Source organism: Sturnira hondurensis, unplaced genomic scaffold (genome assembly GCF_014824575.4).
Source record: "Sturnira hondurensis isolate 20B ecotype Veracruz unplaced genomic scaffold, ASM1482457v3 Scaffold0008640, whole genome shotgun sequence".
Lineage (NCBI taxonomy): Eukaryota > Metazoa > Chordata > Mammalia > Chiroptera > Phyllostomidae > Sturnira > Sturnira hondurensis.
The window spans coordinates 20,475,935-20,495,980 of NW_028081271.1; the positions used below are offsets into that span (position 1 = coordinate 20,475,935).

Consider the following 20,046-nt stretch of genomic DNA (forward strand, 5'->3'; position numbering starts at 1 on the left):
ATAGTCTTGTAACTCCATAATTACACAGTTAACAAATAAATCCCCTGTATAAAGTCTTTTGCAACAGAATAAAATATCCCCTGGTTACACTGTAGTAAGAGAGAGGACAGGTTGTAAAAGAAATTAATCACAAGAATAAGAAAAAGAGAATGTCACTGCAGGTCTCGCAGGTTAAAAACACCTATGATGTGCAAAAATAATGAAATTTCACTCCCACCTTACATGATTCAAAAAAATTAACTCGAAATGGATTAAAAATTTAAACTGTGCCCTGGGTGGTGCGGCTCAATGGATTGAGAGTTGGCCTATGAATCAAAAGATCACCAGTACAATTCCCAGCCAGGGCACATTGCCTGGGTTGTGGGCCAGGTCCCCATTGTGGGGATGGGGGGTGCAAGAGGCAACTGATCTATGTACCTCTTGCACATCAACATTTCCCTCCCTTTTTTTCTCCCTCCCTCACCCCTCTACCTAGAAACAAATATAATAATCTTAAAAAATTAAAGTGTAAAATTTTTAGAAGAAAACATAGGGAAAAGTTTCTTGACATTCATCTTGGCAGTGCTTATTTTTAATTTTACCCCCAAGGAATGGGCAATAAAAGCAAAACCAAACAAGTGGGACTACATCAAACTAAAATGTTTCTACATAGCAAAGAAATGAAAAGGCAACAAACAGAATGAAGGAAAATATTTGCAAACCAAATATCTGATAAGTGATTAGATCAAAAATCTAATATAAGGTACTCTTAGGTCTCAATATAAATAAATGAATAAACGAATAAATAGCTGATTTGAAATGTGGGCAAAGAACCTGAATGAAGATATTTCCAGGAATACATACAAATGGATACAGGTAAATGGATACTTTTAGTTCATTATTTGACTTGTCAGAGATTAGAACGTAATTCTAATAAGCTATATAATCATAGAGAAAGAATGGAAGAGGCAGAATGTAGATATAAGAGGTATGAGGACATAAAATTCTTACTTCAATAATAGGAAGTCAATAGGTAATGTCTAAATTTGAAAATTCAAGAAAATTTAGGGCATAAAGGGCAAAAGGGAAAAATTGAGACAACTGTCACAGAATAAACAAATAATAAAAAATAAAAAATATATAAAGAATGAATAAGCTATTCTGACACATACAAACATAACTTTCACTGAAGACAGAATTTTGAGTGAATAAATGGCAGATACAAGAATATACACATGTACTCATCACTTGCATAAAGCTCAAAACGAGGTCAAAATAGCCAATTGTGAGAGGTGTCAGAACCATGGTTTTCTCTGGCGTAGATGGTCTATGGGAGGAGGCATGATTCACAGGGTGAATGAGTATATTAACGATAATAACATTTTTCTTAAGGTTAAAATCTATCATTAAATAAACTTTCTGAGACTAAAATAGTGTGCCAACAAAATAATAATATACATACAGAGGAAAAAAATCAAGTTATTATATATTACTTAACTATATATAATACTTATAAAATATAAAAAGAGACAAATATTACATACCACAGCAATACTGGTGTCATAGCTTTTATTGCAGATTGAACCAGCAAATGTTGCTCCCATGTATTTAGGTTGTTTCCTATAACTATATTATCATGGATTTTTTATTAGCATAATTATTCAGAACAATTTACTCACTTATTTATTAAATTAAATTTAAAATGATTTATGAAACATACAACATTTTGATATGGACAATATCTATTATACAAAATGGTCAAATCCCTTAAAATTATAATTTACTTCAATACCAAATATCTTTCCTCACCTAACTCCTAGAATTGATATAATTTTATCTCAAATTCTCCTCAGTTTTCCTTATTATGTCTTCAGTGTTTTGATCACTAAAAGTTAAAGCAAAAAGGATTTTTAATTTCTGGAAGAAAAACATCTTGCTTCTGCTGAGGATAAGCATTTTAAAAAAGATAAATATTACCAAAAAACAAATTCCTCTTAGTCAAACAGTGCATACAAAGTGTATGAACACATTGTAGGTAATGTTAACTGAAGAGTGTCAATTTTTACATCATTAATAAGATAAGGCTTCATGTATTTATTTTGTAGTGAAGTTGATATCATAAAAATTCATGAAAGGCCAGTCTTTTCACATAAAATGAACTCCAAAGGATATTAATTACTATATAACTGATGCTTTCACAGAAAGTTTTAAATCATTTTCTCACTACCCTATTACCTTCATGGCAACAGCCATGTTTTATTTAATGTTTGCAAAAGGGCCTACAGAAAGTTGAAAAAAGCACAATAAAAAATTACATTATCAAATTGATAGCATTATTCACACATATATTCTATTAACATAGAACATTATGCTCACACGAATAAGAATGTTGTGTCATGGGGCCGTAGGATAAGATAGTCTCTTTTCCATCCCAAAGATCTTTTTAATAAATCATCAGCATCCCCATTAGTAGAAATTTGGTTTTCATTTGACCAGAGTTCCAGGGTGGACAGGATCACAGTCAGTTTGAACTGAGCAAACATCTAGAAGTAAAATTTACGTTATATTTATTGAAGTAAATTATTACATCAAAACTAATAAAAGTAAAGAAAAGCTTAGTTGACTATTTTGGATATTACACTAATTAATGGCCTTTAAGACATTAACTTGTTATAATAGAATGCAAATCATTTTCAATGACTTTTCATAAAATTGTAAAAGTAAGAAAGTTAAAACTTACAGTGTTCAAAAGACCAATACTTTGGATAATTTTCTGTGTTACAGCCATCATTTCTGATCCCATATAATCAAACTGAAAAACAAATATTTTTACGGTTTCTTTAAAATGCGATTTTTTTGAGTGATGAGTATACTTTGGTGATATCAGAAAGAAAAACATAGGATTTGTCGAATGATGTAAAGCATACTAACATAAAGATAAAAACATTTATAATAAAAGAAAACAACAACTAAAAGTTGTATTTGGGTATTCAAAAGACAGTCTCTGGTTATAACCTGAGACACTGAAATAAAGAACAAACTGACAATAGCCAGAGAGGATGTAGGATAACGGAGGAGAATAGGGGAAGGGTCATCAAGGAACATGGATAAAGCGACCCACGGGCAAAGCCAAAGGGGGTAGGATCGAGGGGTGGAAGTGGGAATAAATGGGGAGCAGGGCATGTTGGGGGGAAAATGGAGACAACTGTACTTAAACAACAATAAAAAAAAGAGTCTCACTTGTTATATATTTTAAAGACATTTCTGAAAAAAAAATTTAAAATTCTCAAGCAGGATTTAAAGTAACTTTACATCTTCCTTATTATAAAGTGATTTCTTCAGCTAGAAATTTTCTATTTGCACAGAGGGCATCATAGCATTTCTGGCTGTATGCTTGATAAATAAAAAAGAGCAAATAAATAAAGAAATGTTAAAAGTAATCAAAATGCTCAAATATATTTGTGGAAAAAATAAATCATAATGATGTAAAGTAAAAATTATGTGGATCAAATTATTCAGAAATGTTTGATAAAGTGTAAGATGAAATAATGTAAAGGAAGAGAGGAAAGAAGTTGTTTTCTGTAGCTGCTAATTCTTGAGAAGTTATAAATTCCTTTTTGGGAGCTTAGTGAATACTTCTGTACTTTGGAGTCATATTTGGAAAATGCTTAATACTTCCATAAAAGTTGCCAATTTGACAAATGGAAATAAGGAATCTTACCAAGTCCTTTTAAAAAAAGTTATTTTAAAGATTTTATTTATTTACTTTTAGACAGAGGGAAGGGAGGGAGAAAGAGTGGGAGAGAAGCATCAGTGTGTGGTTGCTTCTTGTGTACCCTGTACTGGGGACCTGACCTACGACACAGGCATGTGCCCTGACTAGGAATTGAACCAGCAACCCTCTGGATCATGGGCTGGCACTCAGTCCACTGAGTCACACCCGCCAGAGCCTTCTCTCAATTGTGCTGCGAACCCAAAACCACTCTAAAAAAATTATATCTTTAAAAAAAAACTAAGAATTTTAAAAACATTTAAAATAACAATAATGAACCCATTACATATTAACAAAATAATGTTAATTTTTTATTTATTTATAGTGCTGTAAGACACAGCCCTGGCTGGTGTGGCTCAGTGGATTGAATGCTGACCTGTGAACCACAGGGTCACCAGTTCAATTCCTAGTCAGGGCACATGCATGGGTTGTGAGCCAGGTCCCCCAGCTGGGGGCACATGAGAGACAATCACATATTGATGTTTCTCTTCCTCTATTTCCTCCTCTCTCTAAAAATAAATAAATAAAATCTGAAAAGTATATATATATTCATCTCAATAGGGTGCAGAGAAAAAGCAGGTGATAAAATTCATGCTTCTATATAAACAAAGAACAGAATGGTTGTTGCCAGTGGTTGGAGTGAAGGGAAAATAAAGAATATATAGGTGAAAGGATACCAATTTTCAGTTATAAGAAGAATAAGTTCTGAGGATGTAACGTATAACATAGTGACTAGTCTAATTACAGGGCATCATATTGTAGCTGAAAGTAGATCTTAAGTGTTTTAAGATCAACACACACACACACACACACAAATGAAAGAAGAGAGTTAACTATGTGAGGTGAGGGATGTGTTTATTATCTTGATCTTGGTAATCAAATCAAAATCATCACACTGTGCTCTTTAAATAAATATACACACTTGCAAAGACAACGGGTGGAGGAGGATAGAATGTGGGAGGTGAGGGGGCAGGGCAGGGGAGAGTAATGGGGAAAATGGGGGCAACTGTAATTGAACAATAAAAAGTAAATTATATACAATTACATTTGACAATTATTCCTCAATAATGTTGAAAAACTACTAAGTGAATTTGTAAGATGGTAAGTACGTGGTGTGTTCAAAGACAGCACGTGACCGAGAGGCTACAGTCGACTAAGAGCTGGGCTAGGGGAAGGCTTTCAGAAGATGGGGTCCGAGGCATGGGCTGAGCTGGGGATGAGGCATGGGGTAGATAGTGCCAGGCACTCTAGGCTAGTTGGGGCATTTAGTCATAATTAACATTTAAAATGAAGTACCTTTATTTGGAAATGGTAACAAAATTTTATTGTGACTTTGAAATTTTAAAAAGTCTCATTAAGTTTAAAGGAAGAAAGAGGGAGAGTGGGAGCGAGAGCGAGAGCAAGAGAGAGAGAGAGAGAGAGGATGGAGGGAGGAGGGGAGGGAAGGAAGAGATAGTTTGACTCACCAAAGCTTTTTCCATTATAATATGCATTTCCAGGTATTGGGGTAATAGTTTTGAAAGAGTTTTTTTCTAGGGAAAAAAGAGATTGATCAAATGATTGCATGTACTAAATTTGTTAAATGCAAAGAGTAACATGTGAAGAAAGCAAAAAGAATCATAGACACCCTTCATTAAGGACTGAAATACAAAATTAATTGCAAATAAAAATTTCACTTGAAAACACACTGTAGGTTTGAAAGAGTCCCAGTGAACCTGTGAGAGGAATGTGGGAGTCTAGGTATTTTGTATTACTACTGACTGAGAAAGACAGAGAATATGAATATACATATTCTATTGTCTTTGTCTCATGAGAAACCTACATTATTCAAAAACACTTGAGAATTTGTCCTGGGAGGTCTTCTTGAAGACTACAACTGTGCCACAATGGAAATTTTCCATTCATTCACCAGAAAAACGTAGGAAAAATTTAACAAATCACAGTCCTCGCAGAAATTCATCAACAGTACGACTGGCACTGTTAACCACACAGGTACACAGGAAAGGACAGGATGCAAAACATCAGAAATAATTCTGTAGCTCCAGGGCACAGGCTGTACATCCCTTTTGGTATGATGTTATAATCTTTGATGGTGCCCGAAGTCAGCTATAAATCACCAAGTTATTATATCATCATTTGGCACTTTAATGGTCATTTTTATATGAGCTATATCTTAAACATATTAAAATGCTGTTCACATATTTCAAAGAAACCAAAAGTTCATCATTATCCAAGTACATTGGTCACTTAATATGAGTAAGGAGGGTGCAAAGATTGGATCTATCATAAAATAGCTTAGGTTAAAACAAACAAGCAAATAGACTCAGTGGGTAGAGCTTACGTTTGAATAAGCTTGCTTATGCTTCCATAGGAAATTAAAGTGTGTTTGCATTCTACACACAGGGTAGGGAAAAGTTCATTTGGAAAATAATATAGTAAGTAATAAATAATAATACAAGAATAAATTTTGTGTTTTGCATACTCACAATTGTGAACTTACTTTTGTGTAACCCTGTGTGTATTGCCATTCCCTCTCTGTCTGTCTGACCAAATGCAAATATGCACTTTGTAGAAAAGGATGTGCTCATCCCTCTTATTCAACACTTACTAGTCTCATAACAATGGTGATCACAGGGTGTATTTTTTAAATGTAATAATGTGCAGTGGGAATGGGGGCACTAAACGACTTTAAATTATGTAATTATTAAGCTGGATATTTAGTTCAACTTTATTAGGTAGACCAAAAAATACTTCTACTCAAAAGTTACTTCCAAAACTAGGTGTTAGTTTTAATCAATGATATATATATCAACTGGCATATAATCAATATATATATTCTGATAAATGACATATATATCTGATTAAACAAACTCAAAATTTTTAAAATGTGTTCATTGATTAAAAATAACATAGCTACTCCAACATCATGGTGGAGTGAGAGGACCCCTCTTAATAACCTTTTAAATGAACCACAAGTTGAACAACTATAATTCAACAAAGGATCCTCTGTTCAATGCACAGAGATATTTGAGAGATCCACACATCAGTCCATCTGGAGGAGGACACACTGGAATACGTAAGGGAGGTAAACTAGGGGAAGCAACACCTCTCCCTGAAAAAGCCTGGAGGTGAACCTGGTGGCAATAGTGGAGATGTGGAGAACCTGTGGTGGTCATTGCTGACAAAGAGGCAAAGCTGTGGTCTTGTCATGGCCATTACTAACTTAGAGGCAAAACCTCAAACCCACATATCTGCCTCCCCTTGCCCTCCCATTGCAGCAGAACCCAGTGGGGAGGGAGCCTCATTGAAGAGTCAGGGAGGCACTTTGGTAACAAGGAGGCAATGCCAGAAGCTCCCAAGCCCACAGCCCCACTGCCCCTTACATCCCACCATGAAGGTGGTGACCCAAGATGGCGACAACCCAGAAACAGAGGGGACACCCAACACCCTGGGAAATACAGAGCATTTTCCATGACTGAGGCCACCCCACCCCACTGAGATTCTAGAGGTGCCAGCCTTGCAGAAAAGATAAAACAAAAACTTGTACTATAGCACCATCTACTGAAAAAAAAAATCCTTCTGTTCAGAAACCTGTTGAATTGTTAAAAGCAAAGAGTAACTAGAAAAGAAAAAGAGTTCACTATGTCAAATGTGCAGGCACAGAAACAGTCCATCACATATCATGAATAACCAAGGTAACAAGTTAGCAAAGAAAGAAAATAAAATATCCAGAAACCAAACTCAAAGACATGGAACACTGAATTTAAATGACAGAACTCAAGATAGCAGTTATGAAAAACTCAATGAGATAAAGCGCTTCTCAGACAAGGCCAACTTCAAGAAGTTCATCATCACCAAGCCCTTATTATATGAAATGTTAAAGGGACTTATCTAAGAAAAAAGAAGATAAAAAATATGAACAGTGAAAGGACAGCAAACTCACAGTTATTAACAACCACACCTAAAACAAAAGCAAACCAAGAGGACAGCTAGATCAGGAGTGGAACCATAGAAATGGAGATCACATGGAGGGTTAGCAACAGGGGAGTGGGAAGAGGAGAGGGCAGAGAACGTACAGAGAATAAGTAGCATAGATGGTAGGTAGAAAATAGACAGGGGGAGGGCCAGAATAGTATGGGGAATACAGAAGCTAAAGAACTTGTGACATATGGACATGAACTAAAGGGGGGAATGTGGGAGGGAGAGGGTGGGCAGGGTGGAGGAGAATGAAGGGGGGGAGAAATGAGACAACTGTAATGGCATAATCAATAATATATATTTTTAAAAAAGAAAACTCAGAAGGGCAGTTCAATGGTTTCAGAACAAAATTAATGAAAAAAGGAAACACTTTACCGAAGAGATTGAAACTACAAAAAACACAAATGAACTCTGGGGCTAAGAAACTCAATAAATGAGATGAGTAATGCATGAGAGCTTTGGAAATGAGCAGACCACAAGAAAGAGAACATTATTGAGCTTGATGATAAAACTCACAAATATTTCAGAAGAATAAAGAGAGAGAACAACAATAAAAAATAAGAAAGCTCTACACAAACTACCTGACTTAGAAGAACAACATATGGATAACAAATACAGCAGAAAAAAAAGAGAGAGGGAGAAGGGAACAGAGAACATATTCAAAGAAATAACTGATCAGTGCTTCCCAAACCCATGGAATGTGCTGGAGATTTGAATATAGAAGCTAACAGAACACCTAATTACCTCAAGGCAAAAAGACCTTCTTCAAGACACATTATATTAAAGCTATCAGAAGTTAATGACAAATAAAGAATTCTTAAGGCATCCAGGTGTTAAAAGATTGTAATCTACAAATAAAATCCCATTAGACTATCATCTGGGTTTTTTTTTTTCAGTAGAAACCTCACAAGCTAGGAGAGAGTGGACAAAAATATTTGAAAGTTTGAAAGAAAGAAACAACCAACCAAAAATTATATAAAGCTAAATAATCCTTTAGATATGAAAGAGAAATAAATGCTTCCCCAGACCCCCTACCCAAAAAGAAGTTGAGAGAATTCACCCCTAGAAGACCTGCATTATAAGAAATGTTGAAAGAAGCTCTTCTACCAGAATCATAAAATTTGAGCAGAGAGAAGCTAGATCAATTGAGATGATATATTCTGAGAAAGAGAAAGAAAAAGAATGAAGAAAAATGATCGGAAAGTAATAGAACTGAGGGCACTACCAAACACACCAATAGACTCATAATGGGAGTATCAGAAAGTAAGAAGATAGATAAAAGGCAGAAAGCGCATGGGCAAAATTTCTCAAATTTGGTGAAAAGCATTAATTAAAACATCCAGGAAGCTCTATGAATTCTAAGTAGGATCAACTCAGATCCACTCAATGTCACATCATAAAAAAGCTGTTACGAGGCAAAGACAAAGAGAAAATCTTGAAAGAAGAAATGAAGGGACTTGTTATATACAACGAACCTTAATAAGTTTAATAATATCTGATTTTCATCAGAGACCATGGAGGCCACAGAGAGTGAGTTGAAATAGTCAAAGCAATGAAAGAAAAACACCTGTCAACAAAATCTGTAACCAGCCAACAAAAATTACATGTAGCATATAAGCAAATCAAGAGATTTTAATACACACAAATGATTATCTATAGGTGTGTAAAAAACTACCAAATGTATTTTTCCTACTCAACTGCTAAGCTGTTCCTTTTCACAATTAAAAGAATTCTACAGAAGTAATTTCATGGTATGTCATAGATCAGAATTACCGCAGTTACCTGTGAGCTTAAATAAACTTTATAGGTCTGGTCTCTCTGCCAAATATTGCTGTAATTTTCTGCCAACATTCGTATATTTGGATTGCCATTTTTCACTTGATAAATTATGTGCTCATATCTTGCTGAAGATTCCAGTGGTTCAATTCCGTAGCTGATATTTTCAAACTGAAGGAATCCCCTGAACATTTAGAAAGTAATGGTATCAAAATACTACTAATGATCCCATCAAAGCTATAATGTTACATGTTGTATGAAATGATGAAGTACAGTAAGGAACATGTTTTAAACCTGCCTTTCCCCATTTCCTGGGTCTACACTTAATAACTGTTACCACATCTGCCATAGTTTTTCTCACATACTAAAGAAACTACATATATTAAAACGTATTTTGTATTTTCTGTATAGTAATAGCATTCATTGAAAATATATTATGTAAGGCCAAGTATTTGCTGGGAAACAAGATAGTTGTTGAAAATTTCAAGAATAAAGTTCCTGTTCTTACAGAGGTTAAGATCAAGAAAAGCAGAAACATAGAGGACAAATCTTAAGAGGTTGATATAAATAAAAACTATATTCAGAGAATGCCAATTTTCTCAGTTGACATGAGTAAATTCTGGAAATTAGGCAAACAAGAACCAAAAGTAAGTTAGAGAGTGTCTTATTTGTTCTGAACTCATCTTCCTCTGACAAACTTACCACCTTCCACTTGCCATCTTTAATGATGAAAATCACTTTTCTCTGCCCTTTACCTCTGAGAAACATTTGTTTCATTCTTCCCCCCACCTCCTTCTTTTTTGACAACCATCAGCTTGTTCTCTATATCGATGGGTTTGTTTGTTTTGCTTTGTTTACTCATTTGTTTTGTTTTTTGGATTCCACATGTAAGTGAAATCACAAGGTATTTATCTTTCTCTTTCTGCCTTATTTCACTTCGCATACTGCCCTCTAGATCCATCCATATTGTCACAGATAACAAGGTTTCATTCTTTTTTTTTAAATTGCTGAGCAATGTTCCATTGTACATGTACCACATCTTCTTTATCCATTTATTGACGGACACTTAGGTTGCTTCCATAGTTTGGCTATTAAAAGTAATGCTGAAGTAAACATGGAGACAGGTATCTTTTCAAATTGGTGCCTTTTGTTTTCTTTGGAAAAATACCTATAAGTGAAATTTCTGGGCCATATGGCAGCTCTATGTTTATTATTTAAATTAAATGTATTGAGGTGACATTGGTTAATAAGATTATATAGGTTTCAAGTGTACATTTCTATGATACACCATCTGCATATTGCATTGTGAGCCTGTTTCCCAAAGTCAAGTCTTTTCCATCATCACATATTTGATCCCATTTACCCTTTGCTGTGCCCCCCACCACCTTCCCTCTGAGAACTGTACTGTTGTCCATGTCTATGAATTTTTTGTTTTTCTTGTTTGTTCCTTTGTTGCTTTCAGTTTTACATTCCACTTATGAGCGAAATATGGTTCTTAACTTTTTCTGTCTGACTTATTTCTCTTAGCATGATATTCTTAAGATATATCTATGTTATTGCAAATGGCCATATTTTACCTTTTCTTATGACTGAGTAACATTCTATTGTATATGTGTATTGCATTTTTTAAAATCCTCACTTGAGGACATTTTTTTATTGCTTTTGGAGGTGGGAAGGGGGAGAGGGAGAGACAGAAAGAGAGAAACATCAATGTGAAAGAGAAACGTCTATTGGTTGCCTTCCTGCATGCACCCCAAACAGGGATTGGACACACAACCTGGGTATTGAACCTGTGACCTATTGAACCTGGGTATTGAACCCATGACCTTTTGGTCTTCTAGATGATGCTCCAACCAACAGAGGGAGCTCCACACCAGCCAGGGCTTTACCATATCTTCTTTATTTAATCATCTATCAAAAGACACTTAAATTATTTCCATGTCTTGGGCACTGTGAATAATGCTATCGTGAACATATAGGTGCATATATCTTTGAGAATAAATGCTTAATTTTTTGAGGCATGTTCATACTGTTTTCCATAGTGGGTGCACCAATTTATCATCCCACCAAGAGTTCGTGATAGTTCCCTTCCTCCACATCCTTGCCAGTACTTGTTATTGGTTGATTTTCTATAATAGCCTGTCTGGCAGTTGTACAGTGATATCTCACTGTGGTTTTGATTTGCATTTCCCTGGTGATTGGTGATGCTGAGCATCTTTTCATGTGCCTGTTGGCCGTCTGGAAGTCGTCTTTGGACAAATGTCTGTCAAGTCCTCTAAGGCACCTTCTTAATTAGTTTTATGTCTGATACTGAGTGTACCTTAACTGTAAGCATACAATATATGTCTGTTAAAATACTATTAAAGTATTTTTCCACAACCATTTAAAATAACTGGAGTAGCTCAGTTTAGAAAATGTTTTAAGCTCTTCTTTACTGAAACTATTTTTTCTGTACAGTATATTAAAATATCCCAAATCAGATGTCCCTGGAGTGATTTAATTTGACTAGGTACTTAAGTCCAACTACTAATATTAATTTTTAAAAAGTTTTGATTCTTCTTAAACCATCCCAGATTTGTGTCTGCTAGCATTAAGTTTCATATTAAAGTATATCCTAAGTTTTCCATGTGCAAACATCCTCTAAGATGTTATTACCTGAGCCCAGAACATATGCTGAGTGTTGCAAATGAATTTGGAAAATCTGCGACATACCCTTGATAATAGCAATGAATCTGAAAAATAGTATAGAAAAGCAAATAAATAAATTCTTTATGAATAAAATATGGGTGGTTAAACATTACAGATGCCTTAAAATGTTAAAAGAATTCAAAATAAAATTGTGTATTATGCATATTTATTCATGTATATTTTAAAAGAAAAAAGTTTTTGACGACTCTCCTTACTTTGTACAACACCACATAAGTGCCCATGAATATTGTCTCAACATTTTGTACTATTTCTGTGTACAACAATCAACCACATGACACTCCATAAGTATATGATATAAAATCTCTATATTAAACTTTAAACATAGAACATATCTTAATGGTACAGATATATACACTTCAATAAAGACATATATGATAATAAATGCCTCAGACATCTGAGTCTTACCTTAGAATACGAAGAATCAGCATGCAAAGACCCAGTTTCATTAAATGTGTAAATCAAAAAATTCTTGGATAGGAATGAGCTAAGTAAAAACAAAAATTAAAGGTGGTTGAGCCATGAATTTAATATGAATATAAACATTACACTAATAAAAATAAATGTGAAGTTTATTAGGATCACATAATAATATGCTTCAGTTAGAGTAATTTAATGTGAAATAACAGTTTAAATTCACATAACTGCTGTATCAGGCTTCCTTAATGCTGAAATAAACTCTGAATCTTGTGTATCAAATATCTGTGTGTGTGCCTGTGTAAGCCTTCATTCAACAAACATTTACCGAGTGCCTCCTATCTGACAGATCCTCTTTCAGGCACTGGGATATAGCAGGAAACAAAAGACAAAACCACTGGTCTTCGTGATAGTGAGCGACACACACTGCAAATGTGTGAGCTGATGATAAATAAATTGGGGGCTAGGGAGGTATGTTGTGAAAAGTGGGTCAGATGTCATGGGAGGCTCACAAACATTATGATATATTAAATGACTAAAAACTTGAAAACAAGCCCATGAATTTGCACTGAAATGCTATTACAGAGTTAGGAGAAAATGTAAAGACCCTGAGGCATAAATGTGCTTTGTGCATACAAAGAACACCTAGAGGGCAATGCGCCTAGAGTGGAGTGTGGATTGAAGACAAGCGACAGTAGTAAGAGAGGATATCACAAAGAGGAGAAGCCCCTGGGAGATTGTGAGCAGTAAATGATCAGATCAGACCAACATTTTAATAGAATCAGACTGAATACTGGTTGAGAATCTGCAGAAAGAGAGATACCAGTTTGGCTGTGCCAGTCCTCCAGACAAGACGTTTTAGTGGCTTGAACTAGATTAGTAGCAGTGATGGGAGTCTAAACCTGAAATTATTTTGAAGACAGGACACATGGGATTTAATAAGCTATTGAATGTGGGGAAAAGAAAACAAACGAAAAAAGATGTCAAGGGTGACTCCAAGGTTTTTCTTCTGAGAAACTGGAAGAACAGAATTGCCATTTACTGAGATGATTGTGAAAGGGATACATTTTGGTAGGATCAGGACAGTTTAAATATGTTAAGTATTAAAATTCTGTTGAACACTTAGTTATCAAATAAGTAGTCAGATAAGTGAATACAGTATTCAGTGGAAAGGAATAAAGTATAAATAGATACAAGTTCAGGAATAATCAATATGCAAATTGTATTTAAAGCCCTGGGATTGGATGACATAACAAGGTGATTGAACATAACTAAAAAGAAAACCAAGATTCAATAATAACACCATGGAGTTCTCTGAGATTGGAGAGATAAAAAATCATCTGAAAAAACAAACTTATACTGGGAAAGAGTAAGAACAATGGTAAGAGTTAAAATGGGAATCTGTGGTATCCTGGAAGCTGAATGAAGAGAGTATTTTGTGTAAGAGACATTGATCAGCTATATAAATGCTGCCAACTGGTCAAGAAAAACGAAGACTAAAACTTACCTACCATTCAGAAACATGATTGTTGATGGTCTTATTAAAAAACAATTTTGATGGAGTTGTAGAGACATACCAGACCAATATGAATTTCATGATTATGAATTAGGCGAAAACAGTCATGAATGAACTGAAGATAATTTTCTCTAGACTTGTTCAACCATAAAGACATAGGTGGACAAAATGAAGTTGTTATAAATATTTATTTTCAAAGAGACAGCTAGAGGAGTCAGTTTGATTCTATTGATATAAATGGTTGAGAAAACACGAAGTAGGAGACAGGAAGTATACAGGTTGTTACCTGGAGTAGGGATAGGAGACAGAGATGAGGTGTGAGATGGTGTGAGGGATCTCAAGCAGGGAATGAAATGTTCTAAAAATGATTTATGGTTGATGGTTGCAATACTAATAAAGTTACTAAGTTACTTAAATATACACTTGAATGAGTTTTATGATATATACAGTGTGCCCTATAAAGTAAAGAAGAAATACATATATAATTAAACATTCATAAGATGTATGGTACCAGTTGACTTTCCCACCAATAACCACTTGATGTGTTCATTATGTTGGCGTTTCCATCAGACATACTTAACATCTATCACAATTCTTGGGTTAAGTATCTTTACCACTCCATTAAAGATTTATAAATATGTATAAAGATTTAGAAATATGTAAAGACATATAAATATGTATTTAGCTCATTTCTAAATTGGAAAATAAAAGCCTGAATAATTAAATGCAACATTCTCATAGATCTAAGAGTCAAGACCTAATGAATCCTACACTGAAAATGGATTGATTTAACAGTGTGCATTTTTCTTCATTATCATATTTAAATAGTAACAAGTAAAATTTAAGCTTTAAGGGAAAATCATATCTTACTGTTTTGTGAGATGCAGAGTGTATGATTTTTCATCAATTGTAATAATATAAATCACCTAAAACAAAAAAATTAATAAAGATGATTTAATAAGTCAAAAATATACAAAGTAGCCTTCACTGGTGTGGCTCAGTTCATTAGGCATTGTCCCACAAAGCAAAAGGTTGCTGGTTTGATTCTCAGTTAGGGCCTATGCCTGGGTTGTGGGTTCAGTCCCCAGTAGGGGTATGTACGAGAGGCAACCCATTGATGTGATGTTTCTCTCCCTCTCTTCCTCCCTCCCTTCCTTTTTCTCTAAAAATAAATAAATAAACTATTTAAAAAAATATATATATATGCATACTAAAACTATTTTCACTTATGTCAAAAAAGACTCAGTCCATTCTAAAAATTAACATATTCTACAGAATTCATGATTCAAAATAGAAGAAATTTATTATCATTACAAATTCAGGATTAGGGTAATGACTTTAATATGTAGGGATGGCTTTTTGAAAAGAAAAAACTGAAGGTTACATTTTGGAAAGATAATTTTAGCATCATTAATACCATAAATTAGTCATCTCTATTTGAAAAATAATATATATTTTCTAGTCAAGATGAATGAGCCATGGCTGCAGGCTGAAATTCTATGCTAAACACAGTAAAACAAATTTATCAATACTTACATACATACTATCAATACCTGGAGCTACTTCACAGTCTTCTTGATATAAAACCATGAGGAATAAAGACTTGAGAGACCGAAGCCAGTGAGAACTGCTGCAGCTCCAGGAATAAGAGCTTTAATACAACACAGACTTACTATGATGTAGCCATAATTTAACATTTCAATTAAACTGCATTTTCTCAAGGCTACAGCCATCCTTTGTCTTCTTAGAACGTATAAAGAAAACCCTGTGTTTTTGCCCCTTGTTTACAGCTCAGAGGAGCAGGCTTTGGAGGAGAAGGGGTGCTTGGCGCCAGCCACGAAAAGTCACAGGTTTCTGAAGTAAATCTACACCTTCCTGTTTGAAGAGAGATAGCACCTAAACGAGGGGAAGAAGCCCCTCCCTTTCCCATGCGCCCCCTTCTCAGGGGAAGCCGTGCTTTCTCTCCCCTGATCTCTTTGTTCTGCTTTTCCTCTACATTCTTATAAAAAGTTCCACCTGCACTGAAATTTTAAAATAGGCTTTTCTTAGGACCTGAGTTCCCCATCTTCTTGAATTGCAAGCAACGTGAATAAAACTTTTGTTTTTCACCAGCACCTGTCTCACGAGGTTGGCTTTCGTTGCAGCAGATAGCCAAACCCAGGTTCAGTTCCAATAACAGTGTTTCTCATCCTAATGTCGTGACCTCCGGTAACAGCTGGGTCAGAGGACTATCTTCACAAAGACAGGCAGACATCTACGCTAGCAAACCCACAATTTCTTTTCAAGAAAAACCAATTTTAAGAAAGATCCCTGATTTTGAGAAAAGAGAGCCTGCAAGCTTGCGAGAGGCTAGTGCTGCTTCTGTCTGGAAACACCCAGGAAGTACAAGACTCAGGGGCTAAGATGCCTGATAACCCAGGACTGAACATATAATACCGGGCCTAGCAAACATTCCTTACTCCGAATGAGACCTTTCTCCAGGCGCCTTTCTCAGTTGTGTGGGTTTCACCAGAGCCCGCAGGCCCAAACCCTCTTTCCTCTTTTGCTAAGAGGCTAATGATTTTGCATCATAAAGGCAGTAGAAGAGATAAGATTAGGTCGAGTTCTAAAGTGGGGTTTGCTGGTGCAGGTGACTAAAGGAACTAGAGCCACCTACGTCTACTGGCCTCTTATTGAGCTACTCTAACAGCGTATAGATACAAAATGTATTACATTAAGTCAACCATCAGCTGACAAACTGTTTTGTTTAGGTGGTTATTCTCAAACTCTTCCGTGATAACTTAACCTTAATCTATACACACACATCTCACTTGTCTTCTACTGTCATTTGATTTCAGTGCCTCCTTAAATGCTTGATCAGTGCTTAATAGGACCTAACATAAATGTATTTATATAAATTTTGACATACATATTATTATTATCATTATATTATAAATGAGAAATAAACAAAGGGTGAGAACTACTTCCTGACTGACCACATGCAAACCAGAGCAAAGGCCTGCTTCCTCAAACGTTCCACAAATCCTATAACAGGAGCTGGAATCTTTTAAAGGCTTTCTAACACACTCCCACTGAAAGGCCCCATGGTTCTCCATGGCATGTGCTGCCCCTCACTGCCACAATTAATGAACCTAGCTTGGGTCACTACAGGTGCGTACCCAATGGCCTTTGGCAGGAAGGCATTGAAAGGCAGCCCTCTCTCCTCAGCCGAAGAGCTTCTTCCCAGTGTTATACCAATGGCAGCGCTCATAGCTTCCACACATATATTTAGATAAACCTTAGAAATGTGGACACCTGCGTAAATCCTGCAATATCCCAGAATAAACACCACTGCTTTAGCAGAATATGTGGTTATCATGATAAACTGAAAGTCCATGAAAAAAAGAATCTTCTATATGCATAACAACACAAGAAAGACACGAAGTATTCTGGAATCAAAGGAAGAAACCAGACAGGTAAAGGGAGGTCTATTGTAAGAAAAGAAAGAAGAACATTAATCACATATTTGTCACAGGAGAATGGCTTCTGGAATTGCATAAAGACAATTCAAAAAACAAAAAGAGGTATTGAACACTGCATAGTAAAAGCAGTTCGTGTCCTGCATAGCTGCTCTATGCTTGGTGAAAGGCAGTTTGAAGGGAACAACTTAAAGTTTAAAGTGATCATGCAATGACAATGTACAAATTCTTAGAAATAAATCAGAAAAAATTTTTCTGTAAATAATTTTTCAACTGAAGGTAGTACTTGTAATGGAACTGGAGTCATAAATTCAAAATTAAATTCCATGTCCTTAATGTTGTAGCTTTCATGCTCTTAATAGTATTAATCCTCTTTATTAAATACATATATAAGATATATAATTTATGTCATGTATATGTCCGTATCCTCGTTTAGAAGGTTAATCTGAGAATTAAATAAGATTAGTATATACAAATACTAATCGTATATACATATACTATACAAATACTAATAGTATATGTATATACTATACAAACACTAATAGTATATACATATACTATTTCTCCAAACAAAATTATTTTATTGTTATTTTCAATGATAATTTCACATACATTTTACTTTTATTATTATTGTTCAGTAATGGAACAAAATCACATAGGTTCCATTACTGTATGACAAAATACTTATGAATTCTTAATATTTTACTTATTCTTACTACAAAAGTTGTTCCAACATGAATTTTTTTCACAGTTACCATACATTGACCACACCAATTTAACTACATGAAAATCTAAACTCTTGTATCATGACTCTTGGTTTCTAATATAAAACATAACTACACCAATTTGAAATATTCAAGAATAAATGCCTTTAATGCAATTTATTTTTTTATATGGCAAGTAAGCATTTCTTTCAACTTAGTTTTCCAGTTAATATATATTTATTATAATATCATCATAACAGGGAAAATATGACATTTTATTTTTCCTTTTCTTCCTTTGGCCATATTTCTACTAAGTCTGATGTTTCTGTGTCAAAATTTTGTTGGTCTAAATTTTGCTCCAGACCAATCTCTCTGTTGCTGGAACACTGTCTAGTTTATTTCATATTGATTTTTTTCTACCAGTACTTTTTTCTGTAATATTTTTACCAGCATTTTCTTGAAAATTGGGACAGAGCATGACTGAAAGAGGAAAAAGACACAGGGAAGGCACAGGGTTAGTTAGCACAGAGGTGTAGGATCAAAATATACTGAGACAAAACAGCAGCTTGAAAACATTTTGTTTTGCAAATGAGTTCGAAGCAGTATGACCTGACTTGATACGGAGGTAGATTAAAAGACTCTTAAAAATTTTAAATATAAGACAAATATTTACCTGTTTGTTTGCACCTCCACTCTCATTTGACCTTATTTTCTGTGGGACTGTGAGGTGCAGGAATATTCTTTCAGAACCTGCGGCAAGAAAATGGGGCGTTTGCAGCAACAGCCCTCTCAGTCAAGAGTGGGCTCTTTCCACTGAGTTCACCACCGTCAGGACTAAAGCTGTCAGAAAATTATATTTGTCCTCCCTCCTTCTTGGTCCCAAGCTTTCACTACATTTTCAAGGACATACTGAAAATTGCTAAGACAGAAACAAACAAAAATGGGACACTGTAGTTCTACAGAACTATGCTGGGATTATTTCCCTCCGTACTCTGAGGAATAAATTGAGGGTAGTACACATACCCTTAAATCCAACAGCCCCAGAGCAAATGAGCCAGGAAAGACCAGCTGAGTCTCAGCTGTTGAGACCCTGGACCCCCTCCTTGGCTAATAACATCAGTCCTCTGGAGAGACATGAAAGAGGGCAACAGCAGGGACACAGGAAGGGGGTGTGACAGGGGTCCCAGAGCTACAGGAAATTGTTCTCCAGAAAGAGTTCAGCCTGCTCAGAAGCAAAAGAAGTGGTCCAGGCTCCCGTGGTCTTACCCACGCTAGCGTGCAGCCTTCCGAGCTCAGCCAGCAGTGCAAGGAGAAGCAGCATGGCTGGGCCAGAGCGCAGGGGCGCCGCCCAGACTGAAAGCCGTTGGGCAGCTCTGCGGCTCGCGGGCAGGAGTACTCAGCACCACAGTGCGCAGCGCTAGGGCCCCGGGTGAGCGCCGAAGTTGCTTTCGGCCCCAGCTGGCCCGCCCTTCGGGATCCTAATTGGTTGGGCCCCTGCCACAGGGCCTGCAAAGGAAACCCCAGATAGGAGCGTATGTTCTGGTAAAGTTAGGTTATTTAAACCCTTTGCCACACCATGTCCCAGCTCTTCATCACCGGGCCCCTGTTCTACCCCGAAACAAACACTGATCTTTTTCTCCATAAATGTCCCTGTTTGGGATATTTCATACAAATGAGTAATATATGGGTATTTTTGTTTGTTTGTTTGTTTTGGTGATTGGCTTTACTCACTTAGCATAG

The 20,046-nt window shown here is 35.6% G+C and overlaps 1 protein-coding gene across 1 annotated transcript in view; it reads left to right on the forward strand.

Moving 5' to 3' along the window:
• The window catches only part of LOC118993036 (A disintegrin and metallopeptidase domain 3-like), a 181,098-nt gene extending 161,310 nt beyond the window's left edge, over window positions 1-19,788 (forward strand). Inside the window, exons 23-24 of the mRNA XM_037055094.1 lie at window positions 15,935-16,003; window positions 19,582-19,788. Coding sequence (XP_036910989.1) covers window positions 15,935-16,003; window positions 19,582-19,788 — 276 coding nt within the window. The remainder of the gene's footprint in view (window positions 1-15,934; window positions 16,004-19,581) is intronic.
• Window positions 19,789-20,046: the final 258 nt, after the last annotated feature.